Below are 23,043 nucleotides of genomic sequence, written 5' to 3' on the forward strand. Positions count from 1 at the left end.
CCTTGGTCCTTTGACCACCCCACTCAGGAGAGGTCAGCAGGGGATTAAGCGAGCAGGCTGACCTCCATCCCCTCTGCCCTCTGAGGAATGGAGGGGCTTCACGTCTCCCAGCCCTGCCCGGCACCAGCGCTCACAGACCCACTGCTGGCAGCCACCTCAGTGAATCATCTGAAACTTTTATTACACCGATTTGGTTTACAATCTTTGTACTTTGATATTTCCAACAAAAAAGGCAACATTGTGATATACTGTTTGTACATATATAGAGAAACAGACAGAGCTAGATCATATTGACAGAGTTGAAAAGTAAAAACTGTTTCCCAGTGTTCACAAAAGAATGTGTTTGCCACGTACCCGCTTCTGCCTTGCTCTGCCTGATGGACACAGACACCCGCAGTGCCGCTGGCCCCCGGCCCCCGGCTGACAGGACTTTTACCTGTGCCGTATCGCGCCCTTATCAGTCAGGGAGGATGGAGTGTGAGGCTGTCCCGGGTGGTGGTGGCTGCACGAGGGGTGTCGGCAGGGTTCAGCCCCAAGCCCTCACACGTCTGCGTAGCTCCCTTCCCAACTATTCACGGATGCTCCAGGGGCTACAAGAAATCCTAAGCAGCAGCAGCAGCTGTGAAATCTCCCCAGCCAGGAGTCTCCCACTACTTACTTCCCATCCTCGAGACCGAGGTATTGAATAGATTTATTTCTTTTTATTTGCATTTACAAAATATTTCCACTGAATGACATACCTGAATGAGATGAGAACTCGTGTTCAGAAACAGCAGAAAAGACCCAGATCAGCATCAGGCTGATGAAGGAACAGCTCCAGCAGCAAGGGTGGGGCGGGGGCCGAATGGGGGTGGCCTGGTCCTGGGCAAGCCTGTCTTTAGTTCCACGTACAGGGCTGCGTCTGGTCAGCCAGTTGTGCAATGAAAGCTCGTGCTGGGAGGGCAGCGATGAGATCCCTCAGACATGCTGGCAGACACATGAGGAGGGACTGGCCACCAGAGCCAGTGAGGAACAGGGATGGAAAGAAAGGGGCTTGGGAAAATGTATCATCACCAGAACAACTGTTGACTTGCTTCCCAGGATGCTCACAGCTCCACTTCCTGCAGCTCCACCTGAGCACCTTCCAAACCCACTCCTGGGCTGCCACACGTGGGAGCGCCTGGACAGGTAGCTGCTGCCTGGAGAACCCTCTGCCTTCCCTCCCACCAACCTCTTGGCCAAAGCCCAAAGCCCAAACCTGCACCACTCCCCCACATCCAAACCCAACAGTCCGCTATCTGCCAGTTGGCAAGGGCTGAAACCATTGCAACCGCCATGCACACTGGTAAAAATGAAAGCCCCGACAGCAACAGCAGATTGAACGCGAACAGTCCTGTCGTTGGTGGGTCACTGGTCAGCTTCAGGGCCGGTCACTGTGGGTGTGGGACTGCCCTGCAGAGCGGTAACTAGCAGGTCACTCTGTGCTGGGAAGTGCAGTGTGGATCCTTTACCTCTCCTGTGAGATCCACCCCTAAGGAGTACTGAGGGGCTTTGAGGATGGGGGTCGGGGGGGGGGGGTCAGCTGTGTGCCTCTGTCTGGAGGAGGGAACAACCTCCGGCGCTTTGCCTGGGAGCTGGCCTTCCCTCCCACCACCACCCACCGACACAGTGTGAGCGGCAATCAGCAGGAGAGGGACCCCGGCCAAGCTGGGAGCATCCCCCCCGCCCGTGGGTCTGTGCCAGAGAAACGGGGGAAGACGGGGAGGGGAGGTGGCCGGCAAGTAAAGGAGGGAGAATGACACCTGAACGACGTTACCGGGTGCCCGGTGGGGCCGGAGCAGGGGGGTCCCGGCTGGCCCCCCCCCGCAGCAGATGGCAAGCCCTGTGCCCGCCGCTCGGAGCGCAGCGCGCGGCGGCAGGGGCCGGTGGCCGGCTTCCCAAGCCTGGCAGCTTCTGCTCCCAGCGACCCAGGCACCGATCTGCGAGGTGTCACGCTGGCGTACGTCATGAACAGGACGGCGGGTTGACTTCAGACGCTGATTGGGGGTGGAGGAGCAGGCTGCCGCGGGGATGGGCAGATTAGCCTCCTTTTGCTCCCACGGAGCTGGGTTGGGCCACGCTGAGCTTCTGTCCCTGCCTACCGGGTACCTGCTGGCCCTCTGCACAGTCAGCCCAGGTGCTGGTGGCTGGAGTTCAACAGCAGGGAGGGGAAAATAGAGGGGGGGGAGCTGTGCACTTGGAGTTCAACAGCAGGGAGGGGAAAATCGAGGGGAGGGGGCTGTGCACTGCCCCTGGGACAGCATAGTAGAGCTGTCACCAGACTGGGTGAGGGCTTGAGGGCAGGCTTGGAGCGTTTCCAAATCACCTCTTACAGGGGCAAACCATGAAACTGAACTGGGGAATAAATGGCACGTTTGTAAAACACGGTACCAAGCACTACTGGCCTGAAACACACACGGTGCAGGTCACGACCCTGCACCCCAGACGACTGATGCAAGCTCTCCCGATCATTGGGGACCCACCACTTTATCCCGTCAGCACCTACACCACCCGTGTCCTATGTGCAGCAGCCTCCCTCCAAACTCCAGCCCCTGGCCGGGGCCCGTGCACCACCCTACTGACAGGGCACTTTTGGCTAACCTAGACCCTCTCCTGCTTCCTCCTTTGGTTGCAGGGAAGGACGAAGCCTGAGCTCATGCGGCTGGGAAGCTGGGGAGCAGCACAGAGCCAAGCCCTGCAGCAGCTTCCCTAGGTGGAGGGGATGGCTCAGAAATGAAGCATTCCTCCTCCCTACAGGCTATGCCTGAAATAGCCAAGCCTGTCAGATCCCTGTCCCCGACCGTGATGGATTAGCCTCTCCAAGGCACAAGGCAATTTATTCATTAGTGACATTTACACCTTGTGGCTGCATTAGCCACTGCGGTTTGGTGACACACGCTCAGGCTGTCAGTGCTGGGCTTGGAGGCAGCATCGCTCCTCTGACAATGCAGCGAGGCTTGGCCTGGGCGCCTCAGCTCAGAAATACCTCCTGCCTGTCTCCTCAGCCAGAGCATGCACAGCCTGCTTTGAAAGCCTGCTTTATCCCCCAGCTCCTCCATCAAGCTCCCTGCTCCCTCTGTCTCCCCTGCTCTCTCCCCGCCGCTCCAGCACAGCAGCCTCCTGCCCTGTCTTGCCTTCTGTCTCCTGTAAAAACCACCGCATTTGCAAAGCCTTTTACAGCTCTTCTTCTGCAGCCTTTTTTTCTCCAGACGTCTTGCTGGGCATTCACATGCTGTTCTGCCCTCCTCAGCCAGCTCCTCCATCAGCTGCGCCCTGTTCAGCCCACAGCAAAGCTGCCCTCGGTCCCGGTGGAGAAGCACTGAGACCACGTTCAGAGATTCCCCCAGCAGACACACTGCTTTCACAAGAGCCAACCTGCCTCTCCTCCCCAGGGACAGCACCAGGGCTCTGGAGATCAGGACCACCAAAATATCAAGGCCTTCTGTTTTCTAACTTCGGTCTGTTGAACTTAGCCTGTCTACAGAGGCTCAAGAGGGGTGCTGCGAAATTCTCTGGGAAAGCATGAAGTGATGCAAAAGTGAGGCCAGGACGTGCTGCAGTGCTCTGCAGGCTGTGCTGTCTCTCCACCTAACGAGCAGGAGGCACGCCAGGGCCGGGAGCACTGTTGGGAGGCTGTGAGCCGGCAAACCAGCAGGTTGTGGCGAGGTCTGGCCACCAGCACGCCTGAGGTCACCGTGGTCAACGCCAGGGTCACCCACAGTGCCTAGCAGGGAGAGGACCAAAACGATGTGAACGCACGGCCTCGGAGGAGTTCAGGGGTGCGGGGTGCTTTGGCCAGCTCAGAGGGATGACAGCTTGCACATCAGGTCTGGGGAAGGTGAGAAGAGCTGGAGAGTGTTGGCCAGGGAGCAGATCCAGCGGCTCTCCCAGTTGAGGCAGCCAGCAAGGGATTAGCTTGTTCTCAAACACAGCTTGCTCCACGCTTTTATCCCGGCTCCCTGCCACTCGCTACAGCCAATGTGACACTTCACACCATTTCCTCACAAAAACCAGGTCAGGAGTTTCCTCTCACAAGGAACAAGCAATGCTCTGCCACCCTGCAGAGCCCCTGCCCCAAGGACGGATGGGCGACACCAAACCAAAGCCACAAACGCGCCAACCCTCTGCGGGGCCGCGGGTCCCGGCCGTGCACACGATCACGCAGAAACCCGCCCTGCCACACGCACACGCGTGGGTGGACAGCCAGGTCACACCTCCAGGGGCAGAGGAAGATTTTAAACTCCAGCCTCTGCCCCTGATCAGCCTACCCCACTGCGAAGCCACAGGGTCACCATCCCAATCTTCCTCGAGCATTTCTTCTCCGCCAGCACTGCGCATTTCTAACCGAGCCGGCTGGAGTGGTTAAACCCACCTTGTTGTTAAAAATCAATTTTTTTTTTTTTTTTTTAAGCAAAGAACAGCAACGTGAAACGCTTCTCACAACTGTTAAGGCCTTTCAGTCTCATTTCAGTTTGAAAAAGCCGTTGGCATTTCCAAAGTGAAATCCTGTTATTTTGGGTTCTTGCTGGCGCCGCTTTTTCCCCAGCCGGCAGAAGGGTGCTGTGCATGCTGCTTCGTCAGACGTGCCGTTACTTTCATTCCCCTCTGCTCGGCCCCCGGGGACCGGCTCTCCCGGGGAGGGCAGGTGCCGCACGAACAGAGCCCACCAGCTTCTGGCTGGGCTGAGCAGGAGGCGACGGCTGCTTTCCGCTGATCCTCTCTTTGCGTCTGCTTCTGGGGACACATATAGACTCAGGCGTGGGTTTTTCCAAACGTTTTCACCCTGACTGGTTCAGGGGCTGCCATCCAAAATCCAAATTCATGGCACGGCAGCTGACGGCGCTGCTAATGGACATGGGGACCATGGGACTGATACAAAATACTAAGTCATCTCACCACATTCTAGCTAGGCTTTTTCTTTCACTAATGTGAGTAGCTAAGATCGCAGAAGCAGCTTGTGCTGATGGAGAGTGAAAGAACCTCATGTGTCTGTGTGTGAAGTTACTCTGCTCTACAAAATCTGCTAAATTATAATCACAGTAGGTGATCCATCCGTTCCCGAAGTTCAAAGGACTGGGGAGGGTTCAGGATGGGCACCGATTTCTCACAAGCTTCATTTGCCCAAATGAAGTTTACAAAAACCAAATGAACAAACAAAAAATCCCCAACAAAAACACTCTTCCTTGGGAGGGGGAGAGGAATAAAACCCACTTAGTTTTCCAGCAGCCGCTGTGCTTATTCTCAGTGCTGGATGGCCATGCTGCACATTGTAACGGGCTCCTGAAAACTCGGCAGCTTCTGGAAGTGTTGCATAGGTGGACGATGTACCTGTCAGTAGAGCCTGTTTAGGAGCTGCAGGAAGAGGAGCTTGCTGAACTCCACAAAGAAACTGCCCCTCTCCCAGGAGAGACAGACTAGATGAGAAGGGAAGAAGGAACAGGAGGCCTTGAGGCCATGGGTCTTGCAGGTTCAGTTCTGTCCTTGGGACCTCTTTTCCCTCGTGTGCGGAAAGACTACAGTCCTGTGGGAAGGCTCCTCTCCCAGTACGGTGGAGGTCAATTTGCTTGTTAGCTTGCTTTTGAGAGAGTTGATGAGATCGCATCCACGGGCATAACGTTTCCCTTGGCGGAGCAGCTGTGATGGAGGCAGTAGAGCAGAACAATTCAACCCACTGCTTGCAGAGACAGTAGATATTCAACATTCATTCATGTTGGCCAAATCCCAGCATGAACTCTATGCATAAAAGCAAGGCTGTGACAGATCAATTTGTCTGGTCTCAAGGACAGACCACTCTGAGAAGTTGCTAAGCCAAGCTCACATTGGTATAGTACCACTGACTTCAATAAAATTACACTAGGAATGAACATGACACATTAATTTCTACCTGAAATGTGACTAAGCCCCTTTCCCCTTTTTCGAGAATGCCCACGGGGAAAAGAGCCCTAGGTAGGCCCCAAATCCCCACTGGACTCCCAGGTCCTATGAACCAGCTTTTGGTCCCCACAAATACCTGGCTTGGTGGAGACTCTAGGCCCACATACATCACAGGAGGCAGCGTTACCAAACAGAGCTAACACTTAAACCACGTCCCTTTTCTGAGATGGTCTGGATCCAGATCATATTCAAACAGACCTTATTCTAACCACCAAATAGGAACGAAACATGATTAGCAGCACACATCACAAATTGAGACTTGTAGCTCTCTGGCAACACAACTTCTTGGTGATGGTGTAGTATTTCAGACCCATGCCCCAGAGCTACTGCAACAGAGTAGGAGCACACTGCAGCATGGTTTTACCCTGCTAAAAATAAGGCAGCACCCTGGTGATACTAGACAGCAGTACTGAAGCCATGGTTGGAAAGGTTGGAAGGAGAGCTTGAAAGGTATTATTCTTCCCACAGGCAAATCAGCAGGCACTGTTTAACCAACATTGGATGCTACCTAATTTTCCTAAACTTCCACTTAATAAGCCTCTTCTTGCAGTCCCCTCCCTGTGAGCATCCATCAGTTACTAAACAGCTCTGCAGACTCTTGAGTGGAGAGACATCAAAGCGGGCAGGGACACGCCGGGTCTCTAACACGTGCATTTTATGGGGAGTGGAAAGGGAAGGGGGTGTGCTTGTTTGACCTCAGAAAAACAGCAGTTTCCCCAGCGTTAATCCCGAGAATTTGCCTGGTGTGTGACTCCGGAAGGCTTGGCCTTGGCCGTAAACTGAGATTTCCTCTCCCTGTCCTAACGAATGCCCCTGGAGTTGCTCAGTCTGAAAGCCCTCTCTGAAATCCCCCTCCTTGGTGTGGTCTGCAGGACACACAGTGGGCTCAAGTACCACCAGCCTGGTTGGTGTCACCGCCTGGTTCTGCACAAGCGAAATGGTAGGCACCATCTGGCAGGTTTTCAGTGTGTGCTGACAGATGGATAAATGGGTGATGTGTCTTGAAGATCAGCTAATCCAGAGCTTCTCACACGCTCGTTCTCTCTTTCTAGTTCAGGAAAGCTGGAGAGCTTTTAAGTACCTGTATACTGTATACAAGTATACTGGCAACAGGAAACACCAAATATCCCAAACTTACTGTCCAGCCTTGCAGCAGTAAGGACTAGCTCTCTTCTAGGGATGTATTAGTGCCATGAAGGGCCAGGACGAGGAGCTGGCAGCGTTCCCGCCTCACTCACCCCGGTATGCGAGGAGAGTGTGCTGACAAGTGCAGTGCTGAGCCTGGCTCTTGGCACTTTGAAGACTGCAACGGGTGAATGACGTATGGAAAAAACCAAAACCGTCTGTTTGCAGAGATCCTCTAGTTATTGACTCCTGGTACCGACAAGCACCTGGCTTTCCCCTTCCCAGTGGGTACTGCAGGTTGTCCTGCTTTCCTTGCATAAGGGGCCAGCAGCTCTGTGTACTTCACTGACTTTGAAGAGAACTTCTGCACCAGAAATGAGGATACAGCCACCCTGACAGACCAAGACACTGCTTGCGCCTTTGGCCCTCTCCTCTTGCCCAGACTGGGCTCAGACCAGGAAGGACAGACTTCCTACACTGGGAAAACCTCTGCACCACCATGCAAGCCAGGGTCTGCCCAGCGAGATCCTGGGGGAGAAAAGACCCTGGGATTGGCGGTGGGAAGGCTGCAGCGACCAGATAACGCCTGCTTGTGTCGGGAAGACCATGGGGAAAAAGAGCAGAGCCAATTAGACTTACCAGTCAATGGAGGAGAAGTAAGGGGATTAAGATACAGCAGGGAGCATTCAGGTTAGATATAAGGGAGCAGGCTACCACGAGAGGAGCAGACTGGGCCATCGAATGAGCTGCCAAAGGAATCATCAGCACCGACACAGACACGGCAGAGAGCAGACACAAGTCTGCAGGAAGAGCAGACGCCTGACTGCTGCTCAGCCTGGAGCTGCGGCGAGTGGATGTCTGTGTGCCGAGGAGATGGGACCACTCCATCGCGGAAAGGCTGTGTGCCAGAACAGGGACAGACCATCTCTGGCTGTCTGTGCTGAAAGCCTGAGCCGCAAGGAGAAATTAATCAGCTGCCTTTTGCCCTGGGCTCTAGGGTCCCACACTGACACTTAGGAGGAAACCTATACACGCACACCCTTTCTGCCGGCTGCATCCCATGCTGGGAGTGGGGAGGGAGAGCCCAGTTGTCTGCCATGAACCCTTTCCTGAGCCTAAGATGGGGCAGGAAGGTCTCTAGCCTGGCGAGAATGGAGTAGGCTGGAGAGACAGCTCCACCAGGTGCGGTTGGGTAGCAGGGCCAAGAATATGAGAAAAGGATCTTCAAGAAATCCTGGCACACAGTGGGGAGCACTGATTAGAGAGGTCCCACTTCTCAGGGTGCTGTGGGTCTGGGACGGCCACAGACCATGGCACTGGGACTACGTCTGGGACCTGGCTGTGGCTGGCACTATGTGCATGGAGAAGGTGTTCAGCAACAGGGAGACTCTGCATGGATCCTGCTGGCCAGGGCAGCAGCCATCCCTCAAAGATACATGCGTCTATCTGGACAGACCACCTTCATAATAAGATTTCATGGGTGAAAATGGGGCTGGAGGAACAAGTTGAGGCAATCTCATGAAAAGGCCTGGAAAGAGCCAAGGACAAGGTGCCTGGAAGCAGAACTCTACTGCAGGTGCTAAAGGACAGGGGCACAGAGACCCCAGTAATCTGTCCCTATTATGAGGACTGTCTTTGCCCCAGGGAGCTAAAAAGCCTGCCAAATCTTAGATAAATCCATCTGTCCAAGGCACCTTGGAGGCTGGAGACAGAAAGACAAGCCATCACAGCCTAATTTAAGCAACGTGTAGGAGATTTCAAAGAGAACAGACTGGGAAGGACAAGTGGACCATGCTCCTCACTAACCTAATGACCTGTTGCACTGACTGAACATCTCCTGATTTACTGGGACGTACAAGCACACACCATTATCTCCCCAGAGTCATGAGGACCCTCGGCATTGGCCTTGGCATACATTAGGCCCTTGGAGAGAGAAACACAAGCGCACAGTAAGCCAAATATCATGACTAAGCAAGGAAATCCCAGGGCAGCCAAGGGGACTGTAGCTGCTTTCACCCAGTCTGAATCTGCCAGTAATGAGAACAAAACGGCAAGAGGGATGTGCCACACCTTATGCTTCCCTGTTCTCAAAGGGACCCTCCTATTTAAGCCAACATCTAGGTCTGGTAGCGAGAGTAAGGGCAGATTACAAGACAGAGTCATAACAGAGTGGGATTTTCAGGGCCCTTCTGTTCAAACTGCCATTGTTTGGAGTCTGGCACTTGATATCCAGGAGGACAAGCTGGCATGAAAGGCAAGATACGCTGACCAAGAGACCCGAGGCACAAAGAGCAGAAGAACAGACCAAAGCCAAGCGGAGCCTTACGATGCCTGCAGCCGCTGACTGCTCCAGGCTTGACAGCAAGAGATGATTTTCAAAAGCAGACTGATGTGGTGGAGGGGTGCACTTGCAGCCTCCCCAAGACCTGGGAGGTGAAGCAGTACAGCAGCATGACTAGAGAAACAGACCCTTCCTTAATAGTTGGCAGGAGGAAGACAAGCTGGACTAAATGCCTCACTATTTGCTGTTACATCTTGCCCTTCTGCGATGGATGCAGAGGCAGACACCAAGCCCGAATGCCCAGGTGATAATGGACTTGCTCTTGTCACACAAGACCTGCTGCTCTCAGCCGGTTTATCTCAGCTGATGAGAGAAGCATCATGAGGCTGAGGAGCAGTGCTGTCTGGAGAAATTGCTGGCTGATTCGCCATGCACTCCCCCAAAGAGCTGACTGAAAAGGAGACAGCTTTTCTGAGAACAGGGACATGAGAGATCCAGGGATGTGTTGACAGAGAAGGAAAAGCTGGGTGCCTCCATGCTGCAGCCACTGATGCAGATTCAGTGACACAAAGGCTCCTTGCTCAACGTCACCAAGATCCCTTACAGCAGGGTAGAAGGGACAGCACAAAGCTCAGAGCAGGCCAACCTGCCCTGACAAAGAGCAAGGCAGAGGAACACAGGGGCTAAAGGGCTACGCAGAAGCCACCTCGCTTCTCACAGCCTGATACTTCTTTGAAAAAACCTCTGCAGCGCAAACTGCTCGGTTTTAAGTTGGCTCCCCTCTAACGCATCCCCAGCCTCTGTTCTGCAGAGTATCCCTCACAGCAGATGCCTCCCTGTGCCCCACCCATGGGTCCTGCACCCACAGTGGGGCCCCACAGAAAAGGAATCCCTTTGCTCCTCATTTCCCCAGCCCAGGCTCCCGATGCTCCAGCGTGCTTTTGCATTTCTCCCTCCCAGCCCCTCAGAGGTCTCTGCCAAAGCCGAGCTGCCAGGAGCCTGCAGCTCAGAGTCTGTAGCCAGAGCCCAGCCTGATCTCATGCAAAATTCACTCTTACAGACATGCACTAACCTGCTGCTCTATTATCCACAGGTGAACTGCCACTGAACCTACCAGAGCCTTCCCTGATGCTTTTCTGAACCGATCAGGACTCATTTCAAAGCCAGCAAGGGACCCCAGCCACTTGACGCACCACCTATTGCCACGATACCTGTCCCAGTGCCACCCTCTCCCCCTTCCCCAGCTCACCCGGGGGCCTCCCATTTTCTCATTCCAGCTGAGCCCTCCTCCAGCAAGCGGATCAGCAGCGCTGCAGATCTCCGTTCCATCTGGGTTTGAGCATTCATCCCTTCCCCAGTGCTGCCTGCCTGCTGTAATCCCAGACAGAAAGCCCTTTACCTAGGGGATGCTGACTCTCAGAGCTGGCGTGCCGAAGCTTCCTAAGGAGCCGAGCCCGGGATCCTCTGGAGGTGGTGCCATCCCCAGCAGTGAGAACAGAGTAACAGTCGGAGCATGGTCTAAAAAAAAAAGCGGGGAGGGTGGGGAACGGTCGGGGGGGGGGGGGTAGGGGAAGAGCTGGATTCGCGGCTTTCAGCCTTTGCTCTAACCTGCCGCTCAGCTCCAGGTGCCTGGATGCCCCAGACCTTTAGGCACAGGCAGTTCCATGCTGCTCCTAAGGGGGCTGTTCCCCTCCACCCTGCGAGGGGTCTCACTCCCGCGTGGGCAGCAGGATGGGCAGAGGTGCGGCGGGGCGCTTTCTGGTGCCTGCCGGTTCCTCGGAGCACGAGCCAGCCTGGAGCCAGGGCCGGGAGCCAAAGCAGCCCCCTTCCCGCATCAGGCCTGTCTTTTTATTCCCCACTTCAGATCTCGATGCCATGAATTACGGTTTTGGAGTTGGTTTGGTTGGGTTTTGGTTTTTGGTTTGTTTTTTTTTTGTTGTTTCTTTGTTTTTGTTTTGTTTTTTTTTTTTTTTGCATGTGGTGGTCGGTCTAGAGTTCTGTGCCATGCCAGGGGGGAGCATCAGCACTCACCCCACTGGGAGGTCAGAGCCATGGCGGGGGGAGCTTTCGCTGGCTGCCGGAGCGAGGCGCCGTGTCCGCTCCATCCTGATGTCCTCCTAGGCCATCTCCCTCCCTTGAGCTCCGCTCCCCAAATCCCGTGCTGGCTGGGGCCAGGCAACGGACAACGAGATCTCACCGCCCTCTGCTTTCACAGTGAGGTCTCCACGCAGGACCCGTTGCGGTGGAGGTGACGGTGGTCGTGGTTCAGGCAGCCTTCGTTGCGGTGCACGATGAGGATGGGGAAGTAGAGGGCATCCTGGTAAGGAGGGGGGTCTTCCTCCTCCACGGTCACCTGGCTGGAGAGGCGGGTCTGCTCGGTGGGGCAGCTCTGCTCGTTCAGGCTGCCGCTCCGGCTCTGCCAGAGGCAGCTGCGTCTCGAGCCGTACAGGCGGCCCAGGGAGAAGCGGCTGCTGCTGAAGGGGATCCTGGGGCTGCCGTTGCAGATGCTCAGGGCGCTGCGGGAGAAGATGGAGGAGCTGCTTATAGTCCTGTGGCACCGCTCACAGTTCTGCCGGTAACCCCCGTACCGGCAAGCGGAGTAGCTGGTGCAGCCGGAGAGCCCCACCAAGTCCATCAGGACGGCTTCCGAGTAGCTGGGCACCAGTTGCTGGTTGGATCGGATGTGCCACTCCAGCTCGGTGCTGTCCACCGTGTTGACGCGGGGCATCCGCCGGCAGAAGGAGCGCTCCTCGGCCGGTGTCACCGCCACGTAGTCAAACCCAAAGAGTTTCTCCACGTGGTAATGGACGTAGGAGGTGCGGTACTCATTTAGCACCCGCAGGGGCCAGGATAGGGTCAGCAGAGCCGCCACCCAGAAGACGTAGTGGGATACGTACCAAGGCAGGTTGTCTGGGTCGGAAAAGGCCACCATGTATTCCTTGAAGTCCACGTTTTTGAGGTGCATCCCCTCCCTGGCCTCCATGTAGTCATCTAGGCCCTCGTTCTCCGTGAAGAAGCGGGCCCGCTGGGTCAGGTAGGAGTTCTCCGACTCCACGTTGGCAAAACTGAAACACTTGGTGAAGCGGAGCCGCGTGGCCGGGTAGCTCTCCAAGTCAATGAGGTCCTTGGAAATGTCCTTAACTCCACAGTTGGAATAATCAAACTCGGCCTCTGCCACATGGGTGTTGACCCGCTCATGATACACTTGGGTGGTGGTGTAGGCGTCCCCGTTGCGGTAGCGGGTAACCTGTCGGGTCCTGCGGACGTAGTGGTAGCTGATGGCCTTCCACCAGATGCAGGGAGTCGCCTGCTGCATCCGCTGCACACGCTCGTGCACGCTCTCCACGTCCACTTTGTACTGCAGCTCGTTGCGGGTGTAGCAGTGCCAGCATTCCACCAGGTACACCACGTAGAGCATCACCAGGAAGGCCAAGGGGATGTAGACATAGCCATTGGAACAGGGGCTGTCGTGGTACATCATGGACTTGCCCTTGTAAGCACTGTCAAAGGTCAGCCGGGTCACCTTGGTGACATGGCACCAGGTCATGGCTCCCATGCAGCCGTACATGAGGAGGGACAGCAGCAGGCATTTCCAGTGGGACTCTCGGCACAGGGACTTGCTGAGAGACTGCTTCACTGGCCGCTGCTGCTCCGGGGGACCGGGGAGAAGGGGAGAGAAAACAAGAGAGGAATCAGTAGGCGGCAGCGGCAGAAGGAAGGGGGGAGCAGGCAGCGGGGTGCCGTGGTGGCACCTGTAGCTCCGTGAACAGGGACAAAACAGCAGATGCCACGGAGCTCCTAGCCTCATCGGGCAGCCCGGAGCCCGGGATCTCCCCCAGGATGACAGTTCACACAGTATGGGCAGCTGTGATCCCCCCTTCCCTTCACGGTGCTCTGCCCCTCTATGGGAGATGTCCAGAGCCCAGCTGGACACGGAGGAGAGCGACAGACGGCAAGTCTTTTGGCCCGCACCCCAAGCATCCCCCTTCTTCAGTGGGGAGTAACCCCCACCACTCCCACGTCCCAGACAGGGGTATTGCAGCACAGCAAGATGGAGGCTGGGGGATCTTGGCTCCTGCACCCATCTCACCAGCACAGCATCCCACCAGAACACCTCACCATGGCTCATCCCACCGCGCCTCTCACCGCTCACACACAAGTCTCTTCCCCCTTCTCAGTCACGACCGGCAGCAACATTCAAGTTTAGAATCATAGAATCGTTTAGGTTGGAAAAGACCTTTAAGATCATCTTGTCTAACTGCTAACCTAGCACTGCCAAGTCCACCACTAGACCACGTCCCTAAGCACCACATCCACATGTCTTTTAAATACCTACAGGGATGGTGACTCAACCACTTCCCTGGGCAACCTCTTCCAATGCTTGACAACCCTTTCCGTGAAGAAATTTTTCCTAATATCTAATCTAAACCTCCTGGGGCACAACTTGAGGCCATTTCCTCTTGTCTTATCACTTGTTACTTGGAAGAAGAGATCGACACCCACCTCACTGCAACCTCCTTTTGGGTGGTTGTAGAGATGAAGAAGGTCTCCCCTGAGCCTCCTTTTCTCCAGGCTAAACAACCTCAGCCTCTCCTCACAGGACTTGTGCTCCAGACCCTTCACCAGCCTCATTGCTCTCTGGACATGCTCCAGCACCTCCATGTCTTTCTTGTAGCAAGGGACCCAAACTGAACACTGTACTCCAAGTGTGGCCTCACCAGTACCAAGTACAGGGGGACAATCACTTCCCTAGTCCCCCTGGCCACACTATTGCTGATACAAGCCAGGATGCTATTGGCCGTCTTGGCCACCCGGGCACACTGCTGGCTCATATTCAGCCGGCTGTTGACCAACACCCCCAGATCCTTTTCCACCAGGCAGCTTTCCAGCCACTCTTCCCCAGGCCTGTAGCGTTGCGTGGGGCTGTTGTGACCCAAGTTCAGGACCCGGCGCTCGGCCTTATTGAACCTCATACAATTTGCCTCGGACCATCAATCCAGCCTGCCCAGATCCCTCTGTAGAGCCTTCCTTCCCTCAAACAGATCAACACTCCCACCCAACGTGGTGTCTTCTGCAAACTTACTGAGGGCGCACTCAATCCCCTTGTCCAGATCATTGATAAAGATACAAAACAGAACTGACCCCGGTACTGAGCCCTGGGGAACACCACTTGTGTCCAGTCGCCAACTGGATTTATCTCCATTCAGCACAACAATTTGGGCCTGGCCATCCAGCCAGGTTTTTACCCAGCAAAGAGTGTACTTGTCCAAGCCATGAGCTCCAGGAGAATGCTGTGGGAAAAGGCTTTAGAAAAGTCTAGGTAGACAATATGCACAGCCTTTCCTTCACCCACTAAGCGTGTCACCTTGTCACAGAAGGAGATCAGGTTAGTCAAGCAGGACCTGCCATTCATAAACCCATGTTGACTGGGCCTGATCACCTGGTTGTCCTGTATGTGCTATGTGATGGCACTCAGGATGATCTACTGCATAACCTTCACCTGCACCGAGGTCAGACTGACAGTTCTGTAGGTCCCCAGATCCTCCTTCCAGCCCTTCTTGTAGATGGGTGGCACATTTACTAACTTCCAGTCAACTGGGACCTCCCCAGTTAGCTGGGACTGCTGATAAATGATTGAAAGTGGCTGGTAGCTCCCTCAATGCCTTTGGGTGGATCCCACTCAGCCCCATAGACCTGTGTGTGTAGCAGGTCACTAACCATTTTCCCTTGGATTATGGGGGCTTCATTTTGCTAAGTTTCTCCTACCAGGGCAGCACAAGCGGCCTGGGGTGCCTGTAAGGTGGAGAAATGGACCTTCTGAAGCTGGAAAGACCTCTATTTGGTAATGGCGATTCCCACCCCAACACTTGGCAGCCCAAGAGGTTCCGAAGTGCTTCTCAAGTGCTTTACAAACCACACAAATGGGAAAGTACTTTTCCACGGCTGAAATGCAGCCGCCTCTGGTGAAAGAGAAAGCGAATATAGAGTAACATCCTAAAAGGTGTTCAGGTGGGCAGTGAAGAGCATCCTACTGATTTGCCACAGCAGGGAGGGCAAGTGGCCAGTCACAGCTGCCAGAAAATGTCCCTGCCCACACTGGGGGTCTTTTGGGTGTGACAGCCCATACTTCTGGAAAAACTGCTCGCAGATCTTTCATGGTGAAGAAAGGGCAGGACTTCAGTAATAGGACTTTTAAAAGTGATGGCACTAGTGCCTTCACCACAGGAGCCATGCAGGGTTTCACAAAGACACAGAAAAAAAAAACACTTAAGCAAACGGCTGTCACTCTCTGCAATATGCTGAAGTCTCACGTATTGATCCAGCTTGGTCAGTGACACCTGACATTATCACAACCAAAGGCAAAACGTGCAAAGAGGCTATTTGCTTTCTCATACAAAAGACTTAATCCAGCCCAAATGCCATCCAGCCCAGCAATCTCCAAAGGTGCAACCTGAGAGAGGGCAGCAAGAAACCCAGCCTTGTGCTGATGCCACAAAACTCAGTAAGATGCTTTCAGCTTTGCTCTCCCTCCCCAGCTGCACGCAGCACAGCTCCTGAGCTCTGTCATTGTAGGGGCTAACACCAGCTGTAATGACACCACTCAGGGCAGTGAAGTTCAAGCCTGGACCCAGCCCTCCTCCATTCCTGAGCGCACTGAGCTGGAGAGGTCTTTCATCCAGGGATCCCAAAGAGCTTAATGGGCTTACGCTACTAGGAAGCAGGAAAGTCACTTTCACTCTTGCATGAAAAGGAAAATTAAAGCAAGAACCAGAGGTCACAACACCACTGGCAGGTCTGGAGACAGATCTGGATCCCTCCTTTCCTCTAAGAAATCCCCCCTTGCTCTCTCTGAAGAGCCCCTTAGGCCTGGCTTGGTCCCCTAGAGTCCCAGGTGCTAATCTTTCCTCCCCACACCTTGCCAAAGCCTGGTCCACCCCATGCCAGTGGGACTTCTGCCACAGCGATTAGCAGGGCTGGATCTGGCCCAAATCTCCAGAAGCAGGGAGCTTTCCTTCCCTCCCACCCCAGCAGCCAGCTTGGGATGAGCGGAGCAGGCGGCACATCCAGAGGGACCGCCGGTGGCAAGGGGAGTGGTGGCATGTCCCGCGGCAGCTCCCGAGCATCCATAGGGCTGAGTTCTTTGGGGCCACCAGCTGAGAGTGAGGGCTGGTGACAGACACGGAGCCCAGGGAAAGCAGGCTGGGCAGCGCTGGTCCGCAGGTAACAAGGAGAGGCACTGCTCAGCACCTCCGGCACGGACGCGTGTGCGTCCCAGCCTTCCCAGTGTGACCCACCGCTGCAGCAGCCTCATGGCCACAGGGCAAGAAGGGAACCCTGAGAAAGAGAAAAGGGAGAGAGGAGAGGAAGAGGGGACACCCAGCACGCAGAGCTGCCTGAGCTGTGCCCTCCCTGCTCAGGTCCACGCTGCGTTTACAAGAGCTGCCCAGATCCCTCTGGCTTTGCTGGGCTGCAGCATGGCTCTCCCGCGCTGGACTGCTGTGCCACTACCCAGGCAGCTGAAAGTTTCCTCTCCCACAGCTGCCTTCTGCATTGGAAATCTTCCCTGGCAGCAGCAGCCTGGGCTGTGAGGCTCTAAGGGGGCTGCTCAGCCAAAGGAAGACCATGGGGAGGGTATGAACAGGGGCCTTGGGGAGATGCAAGGCACACGCTAATTCTGGGGTGTCTGCGGGGTGAGAGGGCTTGCACAGAAACAGTGCCTCATTTTGGGGGGGGGGGGGGGCGGGGAGGGCAAAATCTGCAAACGGAGCACAAAGAATAAAGCAAAGTATTCGGCTTGCTCATTTGTCAAGTTGGGGAAAGGGCACCGGGAAGAGAGGTCTTCGGCCAGGTCCATCTCAGAAAATCAAATTCCACCTCCCAGTCGCTGCCCGACCCCTCACATTCTGCACCGCCTGCGTCGTCCTGCTCAGGAGAAGGGCGATGCTGGCTGTCGCCCTGCAGAGATGCAGGCAAGCCCCGCTGCGGTTACCCACCCGGGGCAGGGCGGCAGGGAGCACGATGCAGCCCAGGCTTGGTTCCAGGAACTGTGTTAGCAGGGCTCTAGTCCACGCATTAGTCTCCTCCTAGGACTACGCAGTATTTAGATACTGCAGCGCTTTTACAGGGTCACGCTAACCCTCGCTGTAAACTGTTTACAACCGAGTTTTGTCCTAGGCTTTTGAGGTAAAACACAGACACATCAGCCGCGCTGGTGGGGTTTCTGAACGCTGATCAAGTGCCAACTACAGGGGATACAACCACAGCAGAGACGGAGGAGGAGCCAGCTGCGGAGCCTCATCCCAGTAGGAACTGCAGCATCCCTGCTCCTCTCTCGGGCTGTGAAGGGCTCACAGGAGCAAACAACCGGTTCTGTGGCTTCCCCCCCCGCAGAAGCAGCTGAATAAGGTTGCCTCCTCGAGTTCTTTACCAGCCTTGGAGAAGTCCAGCACAGCAAACATGCAGATGGAAAAGCTGGGGAAAGGGAAATCCTTTCTGTCCCAGAACAGTGTCACTGGGAGGAGAGCAGGCTCTGATATAAATGCCATCGTCATCTGCCCGCTGCAGTCTGATGGAACGAGGCTAAGGGCTTGCCCTACTTCACTGCAAACAGGGCTTCCCTCCATCACCGGGAGCTTCCCCCATTGCTCAGGCTTGAGCACCGGAGAGCGGTAAGCAAATCTGCTATTGCAGGTGCACCGAAACATCTCTGCAGTGCTAGAGGGCAGAACTGGTCCAGTCGTGGCTTGGCCAACCCCTTTGAGAGATCCCAGTCAAACTCTTCTCTGTGCTTCAGTTCACCACGTAGAACACACGGGACCACCTTACCACGTGCCTGAGCGCTAACTGTAAGACACACTGAGAAAGGCAAGGGGTAAACTGCTGCCACAGCCTTCCCTCCCTCATACATAGCATTTGCCTCTGATATTGACCTTAAGGTGAAAGGAGACTGAGTCCCACACCTGCAGCTGCTGCTCTGGGATGCGTGGGATGGAGGGGATGACTGACAAGCAGCTGTGAAGCTAATGGAGATGCCTACAATGCACATGGCAGAGGCAGTAGAAGAGGGGGCCCCCATCACTGCTTGCACTAAACTCCTTTGAGATTTGGGGAATCCTCTTCTCAAAAAAGCCTCAAGGACACAAACCTGCCCAGCATCCCAGTGACCAAGCACACGGACCAAAATACCTTCATCACCCCTACAACCTTGACCCTGCAACTTTGAACACTAAACAACTCCAGAAATCCTTCAAGCTCTTCAAGCTCCTCTCTGAAACAGCCTGTCCTTAGCCCCATCTACCATCCCCCTGTTTCACAAGTGTTCCCGTGTCCTCACCTCCCACACCTCTTACCTGCCTCTCTCTGCAGAAACCTGCCTGAAATCTCCGATTCACCCCCAGAATGCCAAGCCCTTACTTTACAAGACACCCCGGGGCTCACAGGGTTAGGTGTCCTAGAGACAGCCCTCCATGGAGCTGAAAAAACAATTCCAAAACACCCCAGAGGAGCATCCTGAAGGCCCAGGTCGCTCCTGAGTGCCAGGCTGTGGCAGCAGCTTGCTGGGGACTCCAGTGGGACTCCTGAGCATCAGTTTCCATGGCTCTGCCCTGCCAATTTGCTTACATCATGTAACAAATGAATAAGCCCTGTTCCCTTTGACCTCAAATCCCCAGAACAAGACAGGTGGGGAAGATCCAGTCATTTCTAGGGACTGCCACCATCTTCCAAAACCCTGGACAGACATTGGCGACTCCTGGACAGGATGGTCCCAGAAAACACCCCCATTGCACCCCACATGCCTACAGCTCAGATTCAGGAACTACCTGCCTAGAAGAAAGAGCTGGCTCAGCCCCAGGCTGGCAGCGTTGCCAACTGCAGAGGAAAGGGGAAGGCTGAGCATCTAGGAGCCAGGGAAGCCTGCCAGCAGTCAGCTCCTGCAACGGTAGCAAGGTCTCCATTTTACACAGCAACTTGGAGGAGGACTGGTTCCTTCCATCGGATCCCACCCGAGCAGCAGGGCAAGGACATTTTTTCACATGTTCCCAGGCTGAATAGCTTGTCCCTTGGCACGTCCTACCCTCCAAGGTGGAAGTGCATTGCTGACTGAGATTCAGCTCACCATCATTAAGTGTCGGTGTATACATGTGATGCCAACAGGGAGCAAGGGCTCAGCCAGCTCTGGCCAGTAGCTCTTGCTACTTGCCTTGCTGGGACAAGCTGAGCAGCGCCTGAAGCTCTGCCTGGCTCCTAGATACCATGACCTGAAATATGTTGAGATGAGGCACCTTCAAACAGGACGGAGCACGTCTCCCATTTTCCAGTCCCCAGACATCTCTTCTGGCTCCCTGTCAGCCTTGGCCAACAGACCGTTACAGGTGGGATTCAGCCACATTCCGGGGATGCTGGCACCAGCAGTTGGTCCTGATGAAAATGAGGACATCACACAGCCAGTACAGCCTTACACAGGCACTCTAGGGGAGCAGGAACACCCTCTGCTCCCGATATTTCTGGGGACAAGAGGATTACCCTAGGCCAGTCCATGAATCCAAGCTCCCCACTAAGAACTCTCCTCATTGCATCAGATGAGACACCAGCAAGCATGGCACTGTCAGGGGAGGCTGCAGCTTCCCTCTCCTCCACCAGCTGCTTCACGCAAGTTTCTGATAGCTTCTGGCCGCGGGAAGTATGCCCTTAGCCTAAACAGTGCATGTCATGGACTGTAGCTCTTCTGCCTGCTCCCATGGGGTAAGATTATACTGACACCCGAGCTGGCAGCCACCGCAAAGCAACCAAAGCCCAGACAATCTTCTCATAATCCCTGTGAGCCAGGGGACACTGTAGGCGAGGGAAACTCACCCGGGCACTGCCCCTGCTACGCTTCTTTCATCCAAGCCAGCTCTCATTCTGGCACCTCTCAAAAGCCACTGTGCTCTCTTGAAAGTAGCATCAGCACTGCCAGGGCACTGGGGGCAAGAGGCCACATCCTAGCATGGCACAATCATGTCCTCGTGCTAAAAAGGCACCTCACGGTTTAGCTACCCTGGCCAAGATCTCTTTGGAGAGCCTGGGCTCAGGGCACCAGGGATTGTTGAATGGAAGCAGGAAGGGAGGAACAGCCGCAGAGCAGAGTATACGATACGATATTTGTACAGCTTCCCAGTCCTTGAACTTCAGCATTCCTCTCCTGCAATTATTTATATCTAAATATAAGTCTATATATATAGAATAACCATCCATGGGCATGCACGTTCTTCCTAAACCAAGGAGGCAGAGAATACCAGGATTATGCAGCACTTGCTAACTGCAGCTCCTCAACAGCAGAGGACGAGTGATGCACCAGCTTCTGAGCACCACCACCTCCCCCCCCCCCCCCAAACTGCCTTTTGAGCTGTGGTCTCACTGTCGAGGACAACCCATCACACCAGAACGCTGCCCTTCCTATGCTGCCTAGCTGGCCCCCACGGGCCACTGGCCCCATGGCATAAGGTGGGTCTTGCTAGTCAGTGCTTTCATCTCCTCTTGGGAAGCCCAAACTGCAGGCAGGATCTGTGGGGGCAGACAAAGGGGCTCCTGCCCCCCCGTCCTGCTCCCTATGCACAGAGCACCCTGCTCCTGACCCTTTTTGGCATCTGCTGCCTGGACTCCAGAAGAGTCATCAGCTGGGGTGGGGGGACTGCAGCACACCTGGAGGCAAGGCTGCGCTGGTACCTGGCCTGCACCTTCTGCTCTCCCCAGACAACCTCCAGCGGCAACCCCGGGCTTCCTCCTCTTCTGCCGCCCACCGCGTCTTCCCTTGCAGGGATGCAGGCAGCTGTGCTACCTCCTGGCACCCCCCCATAAGCCAGAGTGCGGGAAACGGGGGGTCCCCATACCCATTTCTCCCGCGTGTAACAACCTCTTCCCATTGCAGTAAACCCAAGCAGCGCCCCGCGCTTCTCTGCTGTGATTTTTTTTTCCCCCCTTCCTCTCACACCCCAGCCGGCCCCGGCCCCACCTCCGCCCGCCGCCGGCCCCTTCCAGCCCCGGGGGCACGGCGGCGAGCCCGAGGTGCCCAGGCGAGTGATGGAGAAGCGGGGCCGGGGCGGGGGGGCAGCCAGCCTGGCACCGACGGGCGGGTTTCCTCACCCCCCCCCCCCGGCCCGCACCGCCGCCCCGGGGCCGGAGGAGGGGTGAGGGGCTCCCGGCGGGGGGGTCCGTACCTGTGCGGGTAAAGCCCGGCCCGGCCCCCGGCGGGGCGGTCAGTGATCGCGCCGTGCCAAGCGGGAGGGGAGGGAGGGAGGGTGGTCGGGGAGGGGAGGGGGGGTATTGGGGGGGGGGGGGGGGGGGGGTGGCGGGGGCGGCCGCTCTCCTCACCTCCTCTCGGGCCCCCTCCGCCTCCTCCTCCGGAGGCACCGGCGTGCTGCTGCCTCCTTCGCTGGCGGCGGCCGCCGAGGCCGGGGGGGACATGGCGGCGGCGGGGGCGCCCCGCTGGCGGTGCCTGCGGGCTGAGCAGCCGCATTATCCCGCCCGCCGCCGGGCGCTGCCTCGCCGGTCGCCGGGCGGGCGGCGGGCGGGCGGCGCGGCGGGCGGGCGGCGCGGCCGCATGGCCCCCCCCACCCCCCCCACCCCCCGCCGCGGCACGGCCCCCCCCCCCCCCCCCCCGGCAGCGGCAGCGCTCGCCGCCCGCCCGGCCCCGCCGCAGCGAAGCGCCGCTGCCGCTCCCGCGCCCGGCGCGGCGGAGGGCGGGCAGAGCCGCGGTGGGAGGGCCCCGGCGGAGGCGGGATGGGGATGGGGATGGGGATGGGGATGGGGATGGGGATGGGGATGGGGATGGGGATGAAGTGGGATGGGGATGGGGATGAAGTGGGATGGGGATGGGGATGGGGATGGGGATGGGGATGAAGTGGGATGAGGATGGGGATGGGGATGAAGTGGGATGGGGATGGGGATGGGGATGAAGTGGGATGGGGATGGGGATGGGGATGAAGTGGGATGGGGATGGGGATGGGGATGGGGATGGGGATGGGGATGAAGTGGGATGGGGATGGGGATGGGGTTGAAGTGGGATGGGGATGGGGATGGGGATGGGGATGGGGATGAAGTGGGATGGGGATGAAGTGGGATGGGGATGGGGATGGGGATGGGGATGGGGATGAAGTGGGATGGGGATGAAGTGGGATGGGGATGGGGATGAAGTGGGATGGGGATGGGGATGGGGATGAAGTGGGATGGGGATGGGGATGGGGATGAAGTGGGATGGGGATGAAGTGGGATGGGGATGGGGATGGGGATGGGGAAGGGGATGGGGATGGGGATGAAGTGGGATGGGGATGGGGATGGGGTTGAAGTGGGATGGGGATGGGGATGGGGATGGGGATGGGGATGAAGTGGGATGGGGATGAAGTGGGATGGGGATGGGGATGGGGATGGGGATGGGGATGAAGTGGGATGGGGATGAAGTGGGATGGGGATGGGGATGAAGTGGGATGGGGATGGGGATGGGGATGAAGTGGGATGGGGATGGGGATGGGGATGAAGTGGGATGGGGATGAAGTGGGATGGGGATGGGGATGGGGATGGGGAAGGGGATGGGGATGGGGATGGGGATGAAGTGGGATGGGGATGAAGTGGGATGGGGATGGGGATGGGGATGGGGAAGGGGATGGGGATGGGGATGGGGATGAAGTGGGATGGGGGGCGCGGCGGGA

At 56.4% G+C, this 23,043-nt stretch overlaps 1 protein-coding gene across 4 annotated transcripts; it reads right to left on the bottom strand.

Annotated features, from left to right (window-relative positions):
• Window positions 1-156: 156 nt before the first annotated feature.
• Window positions 157-22,190, bottom strand: TMEM151B (transmembrane protein 151B). Of its 4 annotated transcripts, none has more exons than XR_006165021.1 (3): window positions 21,710-22,190; window positions 10,967-13,004; window positions 157-10,876 (listed from the first exon to the last, which is right to left on the bottom strand). XR_006165021.1 is itself a non-coding variant. In XM_042789513.1 (2 exons), the coding sequence occupies exons 1-2, from the start codon at window positions 21,800-21,802 to the stop codon at window positions 11,568-11,570; spliced, it is 1,530 nt and encodes a 509-aa protein (XP_042645447.1). In that variant the 5' UTR covers window positions 21,803-22,190; the 3' UTR covers window positions 157-11,567. The 4 variants fall into 4 exon arrangements, 1 of the variants encoding a protein (XP_042645447.1); XR_006165020.1 differs by having other exon boundaries at window positions 157-5,652; window positions 10,758-13,004; XR_006165022.1 differs by having other exon boundaries at window positions 157-5,652; window positions 10,608-13,004.
• Window positions 22,191-23,043: the final 853 nt, after the last annotated feature.

This window comes from Tyto alba, unplaced genomic scaffold (genome assembly GCF_018691265.1).
Source record: "Tyto alba isolate M040663 unplaced genomic scaffold, T.alba_DEE_v4.0 Super-Scaffold_16, whole genome shotgun sequence".
NCBI classification, from domain to species: Eukaryota; Metazoa; Chordata; class Aves; order Strigiformes; family Tytonidae; genus Tyto; species Tyto alba.

Excerpts from the sequence above, each read along its gene's own strand:
- TMEM151B (XM_042789513.1), bottom strand. The coding sequence starts at position 21,802 with ATGTCCCCCCCGGCCTCGGCGGCCGCCGCCAGCGAAGGAGGCAGCAGC. Across the intron at positions 13,005-21,709 it reads CGGAGGGGGCCCGAGAGGAG|CAGCGGCCAGTGAAGCAGTC; the intron begins GTGAGGAGAGCG and ends CCCCCGGAGCAG.